We start from the raw sequence: 16,811 nt of genomic DNA, 5'->3' as shown, positions 1-16,811 counted from the left end.
CCTACAATATAGTTATTGTTCCAAAAAATTGGTAAGAATTAATTGAAGGGGGGGGGGGTGGATTTTTGCACCAGGATTTAACAATTGCTAACTAAATATGTTTCTTTTCATACTGATTAATTTCTCTTTTTATATACTTGCAGGTGTAAAAATTAAACCTACAAGATCTGTCTCAATGGGTAAGATACTGAAAATGCTTTACTTTTTCAATATATTATTTCATAAATATGAAACCAGCATTTATAGTTAACTATTGAATTTTTCAAAGCTTAAAATTCTGCTGTTTCATAACTTATTTCAATTATTCTTGACAGTAATGAAAGTAAAAGGAGTGTATATTAAGTTTTATACATTTATTCAACTTTTTTACAGGGAATTTGGGGAGGGACATGCAAAGATATTGCGTAACTTGCATCCTTTTAACAAATTTTGCTAATGTTCTAAGTAATTAGTGAAAAGAATTGGATGTGTGCACTATTCTTTAACAAATGCAAACTATTTTTTTTTTTTAATACTTCTTTTCATGTTGGTTATTTTCTGTTTTAAATTTCCTCCAACAGGTACAAAAGTTGAAAATAATGGAGTTTTGGGTATATAGTGACAAATTACAGAAAAACTACAAAAATTTATATACGTATATATGTATCTTGAAAATTCCAAAAATCACTTAAACTGTCCTTTTTCTGAATCCCCGGTCACAGTAATGCTGATATTGAACGAAATTTTGCATGTTTACGAAAAAAATTCTTTGGAATCTTGTTCTAGTATGAATATAAAAATACTGGAGTTCTTGTTACAAAAATGCATATGGGAAAGTTTTGGTAAACTGAGCATTGACTTGATTTGTTAGACATTTGAATTTTTTAAAAAATTTGTTTGATCAACAAAATTGGTTTTAAGAATTGTGTCTTAGTCATATATTTAGTCATTAAGATATGCCTGTTAAATAGTTTTTAATAATGTTTGAAATTATTTTGTATAATTAAAATTCTTTGGAAATTTATACTCTTCAATAATTTGGTTCAACTTTACATGTAATATATTGGTGAGAAGCGCTGCTGATGACTGATTAATGAATGTTGGAGGTTGTGGTTTTATATGCTTACAGGTATAAACATTAAATCAAAATGTTCCGTTTCAAATGGCGAGATTATTTATGTTTGCTGTACTTTTTTTAGACTATCATTATAAGAATGTTATTATTTATAGATAACTACTTCATTTGTCAAAACATTAATTTTAAATGTTCATATCAATATTATTTTTTAAAAATGAACATTAGCATTATTGTAATTTATGCCTTGTGCACACATTCGACTTTTAATGGCCAAATAGTTTGAAGGAGAAGATGGAACAAAAAGTGAAGACATAAATATCAGTTGATTAATACACTTTTGATAGCAGAGAGGTTAGTTAAGTAATTAGGGATTTCTGTAGCAGGCCTGAAGACTTGTTAAAATTATTTCTTCATGCATATTTTTTATACAGTATTTTTTCTATATTTATTTGCAATTGAAAAGGTTAGTGAGAAAAGATCCATTTCAAGATTAGACGCATAATGTGCTGTTTCCTCCCCTTTTTTTTCATTCTTTCATTTCATAGATATACCTTTATCCTCTCACTACTAAATTGGCTTCTTTACTCTTATGCCAGATTTGGGATTGTTTCTGCTGCAAACTAATGGTGCTGATTGCAAAGCAAGTTATCTTGGGAAGTATTTTCGGGGGATGGGAATTGTCAGCTCTTCATGAATGACTTTTGATTGCTGGATTCCTTTAAAAAGATTTTGTATAGAATTTGAAGTTAATTTTATGAAGTTTCCGAATTTGAATAAAAGTGAACTTTTATAATATGAAATATTAGAAAACAAGATATTGTTTTAAAAAATCATTTATTTATTAAATTTTTTATCGATTTGAAAGAGAAAAATATTTGAATGAAAATATGTACATTAATTTAAAATTTTAAGAATTTCAAGTGCTAAAATTAATTATATCTAAAGTTTTATATTCAAATTAAGTATTATTTATGACGTTAATGGATATATAATACTTTTTTGTATGCTTAAGTTTTAATGAATCAAATATTATAACAAGTTTAGTTTTTGTTTTACAATGTATATACATAAGTAAATTTTTGAAATGCATTATGAAATTTTGACTTATAAAACTCGTATAGAAAGAATTTAATAACAGTGCTTTCAAAATGTTGACAATATTCGATTACTTCATTAAGCATATCTACTCTGAATATGAAATTTAAATAACTGAATTTTTTAATGACAATAATAAATATCTTGTTTACTAACTTACTTGAAATGTAATTAGTTAAATATGGAAAAATGCTATAAGAGGTATTTAAAATTAAACGATTAGCATCTCTTGCCGAACAGATGTTCAGTAATTCATAAGGATTTCAGTAATTTATGATTTTTAATCTTGATGCATGAAGGTATTAAAAATTATTTTGGATGTTACAAATCATTAAAGCATAAAAAATTTGCTTGAATTGTATATATATATCTGAAAGTAAAAGGAACATAAATCTTTTACTATATTTAAATAGAAATCTGTTGCTGGAATCTGTTTTAGGAACAGAAAATACATTTCAAAATGACGTGCATCGAACAAGTATTTTTATATATTAAAATATGACAGTATGTATAGAAATATTAGCAAAATTATTTATAAAAGAGAAAAACAATGAAGGGCGACAAAATTAAATTTTCATCAAATTCTCTCCTTTGTTTTCAGTATGCTAGATTCACACAAATGTACAAATTATTAAAATTGTAAATAAACACCAGTTTAAGTATCAAACACAAATTAATTGCGAGTATTAATTCAGTGCATCATGAGCAATTATTTATAGGCATTATATATATAAACCAATTAAAAAAAACTGATACCAAAAAAATTAATAAACTTTTTGATGAATTAAAAATGGCACTGCCTTACTTGGAAATATATATATTTTTTACATAAACAGGAAGCTGCTATTTCATTTTTTAAGAAAAAAAGATCTTATAGGATAACAGCTTCATGAAGTGTCCAGTAACATTTGTATATTTCATAATAAAAATTTCTGATTTTACCTTTCTGTTGGTTTCACATGTGTTGCCGAGTGCATTAAATCATTTCACTAAATGTATCAGTGATGACAGGCTTTTACCTTTTTATGCATCTGATGTACATTAAGTTAATAAGGGGATAAAAAAAAACCTGATGTGTTTTTAAAAGATTTCTCAGTTGGAATTATTTCTTTAGTTAAATTGCTAATACCAGTTTAATTTTTCTAATAATACATTTTATGTTCTACAATTAATAATGTGAATGCAGACATAAGAAAGGACAAATTATTGAAAGACTTATATTTCTCTAAAGAACAAGTTAGTGTGAGGCAACATGTTTTGTATTGTACTTTCATATGAAAGGAAAAATATGAGAATTCTATTCTTATGAAGTTTATAGATTGCCTTGCCAAATCATCTTGACTTTATTGGGAGAATTTTTGAAGTTAAAAGACAAAATAATAATCTAATCACTTTTTTTGTCATTAGATTTAAGAGTACAAAAATGTGGAATTTTGAAAATTGATTTCATTTTTTTCTTGTGAACAAGATTCTGCCGAAAGAGGATTCAACATTAAAAATATTGAAGTGGAAAATTTGAGCCAGAAATATATTTCTCAACATATAGTCTATGAATAGGAGTGAACATTTGCAAATAATTGAGTATATTGAGAACTGTCATGCAGTAAACATGTTTAAAGAATCAGTAACAGCTGTCCATTCAAATTATTATATAATTTGCTGACAAGAAATGGTTAAAGAAATAGCTGCCAATGGCATAAACAAAGTTGCAGTCGGGCTTCTTTACTTTTTTATGGGGAGAAAAAAAAAAAAAAAATTTAGAAGAGGAAATTGTTGAAATTGTATACGATATTAATGCATCCATTCATCATATCAGAAATGTATTGCTATTAACAAAATCTGAGCTGGGAGACAATTGAGCAAATTAAAAGAATTTGGAAACATTACTAAAAAAAATACAGCAAACCAAAATTTTATTTATGTATTTAATGAAATTACCATGATTTTTATATTTTAGATTTGTTTACTTTTTTTTTCAAATTCAGAGAATTGAAATATTAATGAAGTAGCACTATAAAAAAATTCTGTTGCAGTGTAGATAAATGATTCAAGGTATATAATGAAAATGTTTTAATAAGATTATTTCAAAGTAATTAAGTTTCAATGTTTATGATAAAATATTAAGCAGCTTCTATTGGCATTTTATGGTTATATTTAAATATCATTGATTACTTATTTAATACCCAAAAATTCGTTTCACTAAACGCACAGCTCTACAATAAAAAATGCTACATTAATGTCATTTATTTTTTCTCTAAAAGTGCTTATTTTTAATTTAAATTTATGCTATGCACCTTGATTAAGATTTATAGATGATTGCTGCATTTACTAAAATATTTTCCACCGTTTTGTAACTCATTTGAATAATTTTTTAAAATTGGATTAAACTAGGATGTAATTAAGGTTTGGTGCTAACATCTGAAGTTTATTGTACAAATAGTTTACAGCTGTATATTGCACAACAATTGTTGTGCAGACTACATAAATAGAGCCGAGTAGTGCACACCAGTAGTATTATGAAATTATCTTTTTATGCAGAATATTTTTTTTCATACTAAATTGCTTTTTGTTTTATTCACTTACAGGCGCAAAGGGCAAACAAAAGAGTTCAGTCTCATCTGGTAAGATTTATTATATGCTGTACTTTTTTTTTCAATATTTCATTTCATAAACGTATATCAAGCATTTAAGGGTGATTACTAAAATTCTGAGAATGTAAAATTATGCTTACTCATTTCAATTGTTCTTAATAGTATTGAATATAGGAGAAGTGTACTATTTCTTTTCTCTTTTATTTACTTACAGATTATAGGGTTAAACTGAGAAGCTCCATTTCAAGTGGTAAGATATATTAAATGCTGTACTTTTTCTTTCAATATTTCATTTAATAAACAAATACCAATCATTTAAGGATAATTACTGACATTTTGATAGTGTAAAATTATGCTTACACATTTTAATTGTTCTTAACAATATTGAAGGCATTGGTTCTTTCTGTTCTGTAGTGTATTAATTCTTTCTGTTTTATTTACTTGCGGGTGAAGGAATTAATCTGAGGAGTTCCGTTTTAAATGGTGAGATATGACATGCTCTTTTTAAATGTTTTTTGTAAATATATATGAAGCATTTACAAATCTGACTTATAATGGACATTTGTGCACAAATCCGTCTTTTAATGGACAAGTAGTTAGGAGAATATTTATATGCTATTGGTTGAGTGAAGTTCATAAAGAACTGTTGTGTAGTGCACACATACTTCCTACTTTGCACTTCTGGTTGCAGAGATGTCAGACAATTAATTAGGGTGAAAATAAAAAAATAAAAATGGTTGTATACTGATCTGTAGGATTTTAAACATTATCTCTATGTGCATAATATTTTTTACTTACTAATATCTTTCTGTTTTATACAGTTACAGAAACAAGGGCTAAACAGAAAAGAAATTCTGCCTCAGCAGGTAAGATGTATGTTGTATTTATTTTCAATATTCCTTTTTTTTAAATGCAAAGCAAGCGTTTATGGATAATTATTGATTTTTTCAAGATATAAAAGATTGCTCTTTTGTAACTTATTTTAATGATTCTTAGCAGTAATGAAAGTAAGAAGAGTGTAACTTATGTTTGATGCACATATTCAGCTTTTTTTTATAAGGAATTTGGGGAGTGATGTGCTTTAACAGCTATGTAATGCCCGTGTGCATCCAACAAAATTTTGATACCAAAACAGTATTAACTAAGCGAATAGAGGTGGGGATGAATGTCTGCACTATGCACAGAATTGCAAACAATTTTTTAAGCTTCCTTTTTTTAGTAATTATTTTTTTTATATTTACAGATATAACTGTGAAACAGAAAAGAACTGTTGTAACTGGTAAGATATACTTTATGCTGTGCTTTTTCTTTTAGCATTTTATTTCACAAACAAGTAATTAAGTATAATTACTGAATTTTTCAAAACCTGAAGTTCTGCTAATTCATTTCAATGATTTTTAAGAGTAATTAAAGATATAGGAATGTATCTTAAGTCTGCTTGTTAGGGTAGCAAAATGCATAGTGATGTGAGTAGATAATAGGGTAATGCCTGCATATGCCCTACAATAGAACAGCTACAACGTCTCTTAAATAATTTCTTGTTATTTTTTATTTAATATCATTTATATGTGGAATCGGGATTAATCAAATATTATTTATGAATTCAAGCTCTATTCTTATCTTTTAAAAAAGATTTTCAAACTTTTCAAAGTGAATGCAAATATTAACCTTTATCTGTTCTCTAACTTTTAAATATAATTGGTTTTTAATAAATTGCATTCAGATCTATTATGATTTGTAATTTTTTTATGGATTTTAATATTCTATTTAATGTATTTGCTTAATAAATGTTACATATTTTGAATACCAGTTTAATTAAATTAGCTTTGTTGTGTTTAAGCAAACACACACTTGTATAATTTTTTGGTTATTAAACAGTTTTTGCTTCTTAAAGACATCTTATGGAATAATTATTTTCATTGTCATATATATAATAAAGTTTATTATATATATATATAATAAACAGCTTTAAAGAAGTGATAGAGTAGTGGAAATTAGATATGTTGAATAAAGCAATGAGTGATGTTCTTGGATTTGCATTCAATGCTTGCGATATCCTGTATACATGTGTTAACCCTTAACTGGGGAGGTGACTGCATTTCATTTATACTCAAATTAAGTTTTCTAATTAATGCATTAGTATGAAAAACTGCCAATATATTTTGCAGACATTTTTCTTGATATACAGATGTTTTAGAAATTTTTCAAAGTACATTATTGAAAAAAGTAAATGCGTTAGAACATACATTTTCTTCTCAAATTGCATGTTACAATAAATAATATTCTTGAAAAAACATATTACTTTTTACTTTTTAAATCATATTTAATTTTACAGTATATGAAGATATATAGAAGACAATATAATGTAAAAATTCAACAATTATATGAAAAATAAAAAAAAAATTGACAATGGGTAAAATTGCCCCTTTTTTTATCAGCTTGTGTGACTTCCATAGCACGGTTTTCTAGGGCATTTTAAACATACAGGTTAAGAACTAGTATAAAAATCAACCTATAAATTCTGTATGTGTATATATATATATATATATATATATATATATATATATATATATATATATATTTTGGTGTATCAATATATTTCATAAATTTTTCAAAATACATTATCACTAGAAATATTAATCATGTTTGGACTTGCGCATCAGAATCGGTTGAATACGAACTTTCATCGAAAAGCACTTCTATACAATTATCCTTATCAATAAAATCACTTTCTGCTTCATTTAAAAGTGTCTGGAGCACTGCTACAATATAGGATTAGTAAATTGGATGATATTTCGGGGCCCAAGTTTTAGTACCATCTGCTCAGCCTTGTTTATAACTGGGACAATAACAGGGAGATGCGGTCTTAGAGACTGTGTTTAAAGAAATAACTGAATTATTTAAAAAAAAGCATCTGCTGAAATCGGTTGAAAAAGTGCATGTGTATTGAAGGTCACAAAACAGGAAGCTACAGGGTCAATCCATTCAATTGAACTAAAAATAGAATAGGGGTGACCGAAAATGCATCGCTAGCTGTCTCGCAGACTGCATGTCCCCAGTTAAGGGTTAATGAAGTTAATGAAATCTTTTGTAATTAAAATGTGCTTGTATAGAGTGCAATTTACTGGTAGGGCATGCAAGAAAGCCGATTTTCATTTATCGGTAATAAAATGCATTAGTTTTTTTTATATGCTTGTTACATAAAGTAGTGTATCATTTCATGTCTATTTATGATCAGTAAGCAGCAACATTAGCAGTAATATACTGATAAAAAAAAAATGCAGGAATGAAGCATTGAAAGAATAAAAATTATTTAATGTGTTTTCTCTAATATAGCTACATCTGTATCTAATTGGTAAATATATCTTTGGAACAATAAAATGGTGGTTTTAGTTTTAAAATGATGGTTTTAGTTTTTGTATGTGATTATGAAAGCAGGAGAAAACCGTGTAGCTCCCCCCTTCCCAACCCATGACTTTACATAGTTAACAGCTGGGAAGTTGACACATATATCCTACAATACATCCCTCATTCCCGATATGTGGTAGACAATTAAGGGAAAAGAAAAGGATGTTTATGCCAGTTTTAAATATCTTTTCATTACATTTTTTCTTACTGATTTTTTTTTTCTTTCTTATATACTTGCAGGTAAAAAGGCTAAACGAAAAAGTTCCAATTTATATGGTAAGAAGACATAAGATTTTGTTGTACTTTTTTCAGATTTTTATTGTAAAAATGACTTAAGGATTGTATTGATAATTACTGAATTCATGAAATTGGTTTCTGATCATCTATGACCCATTTCAATTAACCTTTATGTAAAGGAAGATAGCAGTATTGCGATTATATGTATTCTAAACAAAGCGCAATAGTATGAAGATTCAAAAGGAGTGTGTTTAAAAAAAACTCATTCCTTCTTTAATTCTTTTCATGCTGATATTTATTATCGGGCATTTAAGTTAATTTTGTGATTTTAAAAAAAAAATTGATTTATGTTTTAATGTCAAATGCTGTGTGCAATTTTTTTTTTTTTTTTTAAATACTGTTAAAATCTCCCCCTTCCCTCCCAAGCATGCATTTAAAAAGTCACAAAATTATTAGCTATAGTTGGCTTGACTTAAAGATTGTAAAAAATTATCTATGATTTTTGCTATATTTCAACCTGCAGGATATTTCATGGATCCTTTAAATACTTTTTAATTAAACTTTAATGCTTAACAGAACTTAAATATTAAATGATTGTGTATTCAGAAAAGTTTATTCTTCTATTAATTAAATGCAAATAAAAAAAGTTTTTTTTTTAATTTGCAATTTTAAAATTTTCTGTTATATCCCAAACAAGAAATCTTGCGTGCACACACATATTTATATAAATAATATCTTATTTTAAATTCTAATTAATTTTATAATCTTTATCTTAAATTAGTCTTTATTAATTTCATTCTAAAAGATTTTATTTCCTGATCCAATTTCCATTTTTATTTAATTAATTCTACACATGCTCTAGAAAATTTGACTTTTGAATTTCCCTCACTGAATAAAACGATAAACACTTTTAATGCTTACAACATTCTTTTAAGATACCTAAGATTCGTGCTGCATTACAAATTATATATCATTATTGCTGAACCTACTTTTGTATCAAAAATTAATTCCTCTTAATTTTTGATACAAAAGTAGGTATGATAAACCTTTACGTAGAATGTTTCTGTATTCTCCATTCTCTTGTTCTTGGAACTGAATCAAAATTGTGGATTTGACACTGTTTTTATATTCTGGCGTGATTGAAACTACTTTAATTCTCTGTATCCTCATAAAGTGCAGAACTGAATTCATTTAACCTTTCACAACATGCTTTTTTTTTTCAGAACTTGTGCAAATCTTCAGAGACGAGTGTAAGGAATGCAAACAAAATAAATTGTAAATCTTATTTTAAAGTGAATTTTTAGTCAAAATTATTTTGAAGTATATTAATTTTGCAATTAACTAAAATTTTCTCTTTTTCAAATCAGAAGTAGGGTGTGTAGCATTATGAAAAGTGTTTAAATTTGAAAGCCATTTTTATGCACCTTTGAAAAAGTCCCTAATCGCTCGCTTTCCCCAGATAAAGTGAAAGTTCGAAGGTCATTTTCCTCTTCTCACTGCATTGCCATTCTTTCCACTACCAATACTTAAAAAGTGCTTAATTTTGTCTTGAAGAAAGCTTTTTTGTTTTGTTTCCCCATAGCGTGAATATGATAATTCGAACTCATGGTCATAAAGGCTTATTTATCTGATGTATCAAAAAAGATCATACAAAAGGGAAGAGTTCGAAGAAGTATACCAGGGGTTGCAGCACATTATAAGATAACGCCTAATGATTCTTTTTTCCACCCTTTCTTTCTTTCCACCCCTCCCCCTTTCTTCAACATTTTGCATTGCCATTTATTAAAATACTGGAATAGTTATCTGGAAGGGGCAATACAAATTGCTTACTATGCTATAATTATGGCAAATTAAAAAACTTTCAAATTCTAATTTTTAATAATTTTAGACATTTAAGAATTTATTTAAGTTACACCTGGTAAGTGTATGTTTAAACTTTTATGTGTTGTTAAAGAAGAATATGCAATTTGGCCCGATCAGTGGGAAATATAAAAATAGCAGAATGCCCCACAGCGATTTATCGAACATGGGAAAAGCTGCTTTAAAAATACTAACGTATTCGATCACCATTCTCATTAATATGCTGTTTTTGAGCAATCGCTTGAAATGACCTACTACAAGTATTTAACTGTATTATATTGAATTGAAATGAATTGCAGTATGTAATTACATTATTTAATCATGTAAAATCAAGTGTGATGAAATTTTAACTTAAAGCCTTTTATTTTCAGTTGTCTTGATATCTTTCGTGGTGTTTATTGAATGTCCCCATCCATTTGAAAATTTTTTACTTGTTGTTGTACCAATTATGTCAAATTTGTCTTGACTACGGGGGAGGGGGGATTTGCTGATCTGGTACTTGAAAATTTTAAAGAAATAATAGAAAGTTTTTCAAATTTATTTTTCAGATTTTTTATAATATTTTTTCCTAATGAAATCTCTTTTAATATATAAAAATTTGTCCACAGCAATGCCCAGCACAAAACCTTTAAAGTTAGGAACATGAAATTTCGGAAATTATTTTTTGAGCATTAAAGGGACATTAAGAATAGATTTCTCAAACTTTTTATTTGAAGTTTAATTAAAAAAAAAACAGAATTTTAATGGGTTTTCATCATAACATCAAAGTGTATTATTGCATAAAAATTATTCTAAAACTGTTTTTAAGGTTAAATAAAGAATAGACTTAAAATAATAAAAAATTTTGTTTGATTGAATGTAATTTTTAAAAAATAATTTCTGAGAAATTAATTTTAGACACAGTTTGTGTCCAAAAGTTTGTGTTTTATTTACTATAATGAAATTCAAAATGATATTGCTTCTTCGAATCATTGAATCACGTTATTCTGCAGCTGTTAAAATTGTAGTGAAAAAAGGGGAAAGAAAAAAAAAACGCTTTCTTTGCTTTTCTGCTTTTTTTTTTTTTTTTTTTGCTCATTTGTGAACATTGTCATTATTTTCTATTAAAAGAGTATTTAAAAAACTTGTTTAGAACATGGCATTGTTCTATCATTTTCATGGCAGTTTTGCCAGTCATATGATGGCAGCCATAGGTATGCTTTAGTTTTTAGCTTTATGAGATTGCAAATAAAATTACTTAATATAATGAGTACTACCTAGAATGATTACTTAATGCATTTTCCATCCTGCCATGTTGGATCTTAATTGTTTTTGCTTGCATAGAAATCAAATACAAAATTTGTGGTCAAGCTGAGCTTCCACATCACTTTTGGAATTTTTAGAATTATTGTATTTCTCTGATATTTTATTTTAATTTTCAGAAATGTTGCGAGAAGCTCATAATCTTTATTGTTAAATCTTATAAAAGTTGACTTAATTTTTTTAGTATTCATAGTTTTTTCTCCATTTTTCTGATTATTTCTATTCTTTTGTCAAGTCTAAAAAGGTATAATTTTACAATAGAAGACATTGTGCAAATACAGAAATTAAAATTAAAATTTAAAAAATAAGCATTTAAAATTTTTAAGAATTATTTTTTAATAAAAAATATGCATTATTATAAAACAGGGGGGGGGGGTGCTATGATTAGAAAATATGCAGTTTATGTATGCACACTTATACTGAGGTGCTTAATTTTTGGGTTTAAGATGTTTAAAAAGTACTTAAAAGTATTTAATTTTTACAGCAGTTTGTCACTACACACCTCAGAAAGGAAGAAAGAACATTTGTCTACTTTTATATATAATGTTTTTTATGTATTGAAAAGAATAAAAAGTGATGCACTTCTGCAATCATATTCAAGGATTTAGTTGTTGTTTTTTTCAACCATATTAAAGGATTTTTCAGTTTAGTTTTTTTAGGATCAATAATTTGTGTTTTTATTAAGTGTTTATAATATTTTTATGTTCTAGGAACTTCTAATGGAACTTGTCTTGATAAAAGCGTATGTATCATGTATTTTCTTTTATTTTTGATGAATTATTCTTTTCAAAAGTTTACATTTTATTTTGCTGTTTTTCTGAGTAATGAATAAATATTGAAAAATAATTAAATCAGATAAATATTACAAATTAATAATTACCACCAAATTTGTAGAACACTACCCAAATCTAATTTCAAATTCTGTACATGGGTTTATTTCTAAAATTTTGTGTTCCAACTGCGGCAAATTTATTTTATCTAATTGTAGCCAATTGGGATATCTGTCATCATAGTTAGGTGTTGCACCATCCTAACTTTATCTGTTGATTAGAACAAAAGCATGCTTAATAGTATTCAGTATTTTTTTCATAGAATCGCCATGTGAGGTTTTTTTAAAGCATCGGTGGGTTTTCCATGGACCTTGAATATCCTTCAAAACCATTGGATTTTATTTGGATATACTTGGTGCCCTAAGAAATTTCTTGATTTTTCATTAGGGCCTTGAAAAATAAATGAAATTGGGAACCAATTTTTTTTTTTCAATTCAAAAATTGTACTCCCCCCCCCACCCCCCAAAAGGCAACCAAAGATTACAATGTCAAAATGATGAAAATTGCAACAAAGGGAAATACATTGCAGATAAACTAAGTGTTTTCAATTTAAAAAGGATGGAAATTGAAGATTTTTAGATTGCAGAAATCTACGAATAAGCGAGTTGAAGTCGGCCGGTAAAAGTGTTCAGTACATTATAGAATTTAATAATTTTAGGAATTGAATCTTAACCAGTGTAATTTAATATATAAATTTTAGATATGATCAGAAGTAAGATTTATGTGAATGGTATGAAGTTTTTTGTATTATTTTAAATTGTGGACGTGTTTGGGAAATCGGCATCCTTTAGTAGTTTGTGTGAAATTAGCACATAATAGCACTGGAAATCAACTTTGAACTGCAGGTTTTAGCTTATTAATTGAAGATGAGCATAACAAATATTTGTAGTCCTCTCCCCTTAAACCTTTAGAAGTAGCAAGCAAAAAAAAAAAAAAAAAAAAAAAAAATCATGTATTTAAAAATTTATAGTGAAAATTTATATGAATTTGTGTCTAAAGTATGTAATTTTGGGTTTCTTGAGTTTTCTAAAAAGGTTCTTGAATTTTTTTCGTGTGTAAGAATGAGAGTCCTGAACTAGTTTGGCTTTATATTGCCATATTCTTAGTCCTATTAATAGATGTTTTATTTATTGTGTATCACTAAATGTTTGCATTAGTCTCTTTTCAGTTGCTGTAAATTTTTTCAAACCATGATGTTTTATAATGTCGCAGACATTGCCATTATATTTCAGAAACAAGAAAGATTATATTAACTTATTGTAGATAGATATTTTATTAACTTCAACGCATTTCTGCTTTTTCTATTGAAAAGGGAGGAATTTTTGATGCTAACTCGGGTTCTCTTCTATCTCTAAAATGTCTTCTATGGATGTATTTTCATTCCCTATAGAGGGGAATTAGTTCTCTATTATCAAATACTATTAGCACATGCGTGTATTTACTTGTGATATGAGAAAATGTGAAGAAAGAACTGCTGGGGAAAACCTGCATTTTAATTTTTTTATTCAGCGTAACAAATATATATGAACTCTGGAGTCTTTGTTTCAGTTTTTTATATGGAAATAAAAATTCTGAACTAATATTTCGAAAATCCATGATTTTTCTATAAAACTTCGAAAATTAATAATAGTTATTATTTTTGTATGTTCTTTTTACTATTATTTAAATGAAATATATTTGACTGTAAATTTCAAAAATCGTTACTTCGTCTAAAAATAGCTATCAAACATTTTACATTTTGTCGTATGATCTTTTATTCCCACTCATTTTAATATAAATTAATTAAAAATTAGTAATCTGTGTGAGCTTCATGATTCTCATCCATTAATGATCTCGCATCTAAGATACAATTTTATTCTTTTGTTTTGTACTATTTGTTTTTATTTTTAATCTCATCATGGGATGCTATGTTTACTTTTATAGGCTCACTGCTCAAAACGAATTCGTTTGTCAGATGATTCTTCCCAAGTATGTGATGTGTGTGATAAGGAGAATGTTGACCTTACATGTAGTGGAATATGTGGAACATTTTTTCATATGGAATGCCTTGGCATAACAAACATACCAGAAAATTTCAAATGTGCAAAATGTTCTTCAGGTATTGACAACATTTAATCTGTAATTATTTGACCATGTTTTTAAAATATTATTTTTAGGATTCCATAGTTCTGTATTCAAAAAGTTCTTTAACTCATTTTATGATGAAAGAATAAGTTCAGATAAAACCATTTGTATTTGGTATTCTTATTGGAGCCTAAGACTATAAAATATACTCTCAGTCAGGAAGAAAATTCCAGCTAAGAAATGAAAGGTTTTGGAGAGATTTACTTGAAAGATAAGCTCATATTTTGAAAGAATCAGACAAATCCTATATAATTTTTACTAGGATACTAGAATTTAAAACCAAGCTGTAAGCTTGTCCATTCCATCAAGTTTTGATTGAGCTTGCAATAAATCATATCTGTATTCTAGTTCAGAAGAAATTTAGATATATATTATTGAAATAGGCGTTCATTGAAATACTGTGTGTCCACCACGAAAACACTTCCAGACAAATGTCTATGTTTATACTTTATAGAAAAGGGTTTCTGTAGGGAAGATCCATTTCAAATTCGAGGAATCAGATGAAAGTCCGGGGGTTATTTCTTTTCTTGGCGTCAATTTGAAGAGACATTGGAAGTGAAGAATTTTCAATTTATGTATTTATTGCTACACTGCTTATGATTACTAATATACATTGAAAAGAAAAAGCTCATTTATCACTATTATTTGAAATGACAGTTCGTGAGAAAAAGTTTTCTTTGAAATAATTAGATTTTTTTAGAAATTTAAAACAAATGAAATGAAGACATTTATTGTTTTGCCATATACGATTCTTATTTCTTATCGTTCTTTAGATTTCTTAATTATTTTTTTTCTTATACAGTCTTTAGACATACAAATAATTCAGTTTTTCTATTTGATTTGCATTGTTCTTTGTATACATATGACAGGAATATCCGATGTTTTGAAAATTCCGAGTATTGAAATGATTTCTCAGTTTCAAATTATTTTTAAATTTGTTTTCAAAAATTGAGTGCAATAATATCAAATATCGCCAATTTGGCGCTAAACAGGCGAATGCAAGAAACTTGAATTAATTTCTATCTATGCGGAATGAACTCTTCATACAGTAACCCTGTTTCTTTAGCCACCGCCGTAATCATATATGTCTGGAAGTGTTCTTGTGGTGGACACACAGTAGGCATTCAACAAAAAGCGAGTAAACAAAAGCATTATATGGAATTTGCACTAATCCACCATGAAGGACTCTTTTTGGATATGCAGATTCTTCCAACTTTCCTGCTTGTGCATTCCAATTATAGGTACAAAATATGAGTCAATCCATTAAACAGCATATGAACCTGCAAGCTTTTATGTTGCTGTTATTGAATCAAGTTTTCTGGCAAATGCAAATATCAGTTTTTTTTTTTTTTTTGCCTTATTCTGCAATACTTTTTGCCTTATTTTGTGCGTCTGAACTTGACTTTTTGCCTCTAGAAAATTCTTCTGATCAAAAAGACTCGTGGAGTGAGATCAAGGGAATTTGCTGGCTGTGGAAATACTGGACTATCTTATTTTGATAAGTAATTTGTCACTAAGATAGAGGTGTACCCCCCCCCCCCCAACTAAGATCTTATCTTCTGCGTTTCACCAAATCATACAGGCACTTAAAGATTTTCTTTTACATATTTTAGTCTTATAGCCAACATGAAAGAATTCCTTATGTTTGGCTGCCCATGTGATTGAGTAAGTTTATTACAGGCATGAAACATTTGCACGGAAACACAGATTTTAACCAATTTTACCAACAACCAGACACCAATTTCATCATTCTTGAGATTAATTTCGTTTTTATGCCATGATTATATTATATTTTAATATCTCAAGTGCTCTTTGCATAAATTCACTGTTGATTTTTATTCTTGCAACTTTTCCTACGTCTTTTATATTTTCTTTGTGCCATGATTTCAGAAACAGTTTCATGGTATGCATTCTTACTGTATGCACATTTAGTCTGTTAAAATGGCTTGGAATCTTCTGAGATACTAGCAAGTTCTATCTTTCCAAAAATTTTTAGATGGTTATTTTTTACTTTAAAAAAAAATCCATTTTGGATTTTATTGGTCATCATGATCTGTCAATAACCTCAATGTTTTGCCACTCCTTTGTGAAACACCTGTGGCATTTTATTTTCTAATTCCTGATTTACTGTCTTCCTGGATTCTGACTAAATTTAATGAAAAGTCTCGGTAAAACAGTTCTCCAACAGCATATTTGACTCGCCAAGGTTGTGTGAAGTTACGAGATCTTTTCCCTAGGATAGAAAATTTTGAATATTTGTAATCACAAGCAGTGCACGTGTTATGTGTATTTGAACTAAATGAAACT

General features: G+C 27.7%; 1 protein-coding gene across 9 annotated transcripts in view; it reads left to right on the top strand.

Annotated features, from left to right (window-relative positions):
• LOC129958101 (histone-lysine N-methyltransferase NSD2-like) overlaps positions 1-16,811 on the top strand; it is a 175,610-nt gene that overhangs the window by 63,875 nt on the left and 94,924 nt on the right. For 6 of the 9 annotated variants that reach the window (XR_008783143.1, XR_008783144.1, XM_056070294.1 and 3 more), the window contains 9 exons: positions 144-179; positions 4,738-4,773; positions 4,958-4,995; positions 5,193-5,226; positions 5,565-5,609; positions 5,987-6,022; positions 8,392-8,427; positions 12,261-12,292; positions 14,304-14,478. Coding sequence is in view for 7 of the 9 variants with exons in the window: in XM_056070294.1 (XP_055926269.1) it covers positions 144-179; positions 4,738-4,773; positions 4,958-4,995; positions 5,193-5,226; positions 5,565-5,609; positions 5,987-6,022; positions 8,392-8,427; positions 12,261-12,292; positions 14,304-14,478 (468 nt within the window). In the remaining 2 variants the exon portion in view is untranslated. Of the gene's footprint in view, positions 1-143; positions 180-4,737; positions 4,776-4,957; positions 4,996-5,192; positions 5,227-5,564; positions 5,610-5,986; positions 6,023-8,391; positions 8,428-12,260; positions 12,293-14,303; positions 14,479-16,811 lie in introns of all 9 variants that reach the window. The other 3 variants (XM_056070293.1, XM_056070296.1, XM_056070295.1) reach the window with 3 other exon arrangements.

This window comes from Argiope bruennichi, chromosome X1 (assembly GCF_947563725.1).
Source record: "Argiope bruennichi chromosome X1, qqArgBrue1.1, whole genome shotgun sequence".
NCBI classification, from domain to species: Eukaryota; Metazoa; Arthropoda; class Arachnida; order Araneae; family Araneidae; genus Argiope; species Argiope bruennichi.
The sequence above is the reverse complement of the archived record's forward strand: the minus strand, read 5'-3'. Positions and strand labels throughout refer to the sequence as shown.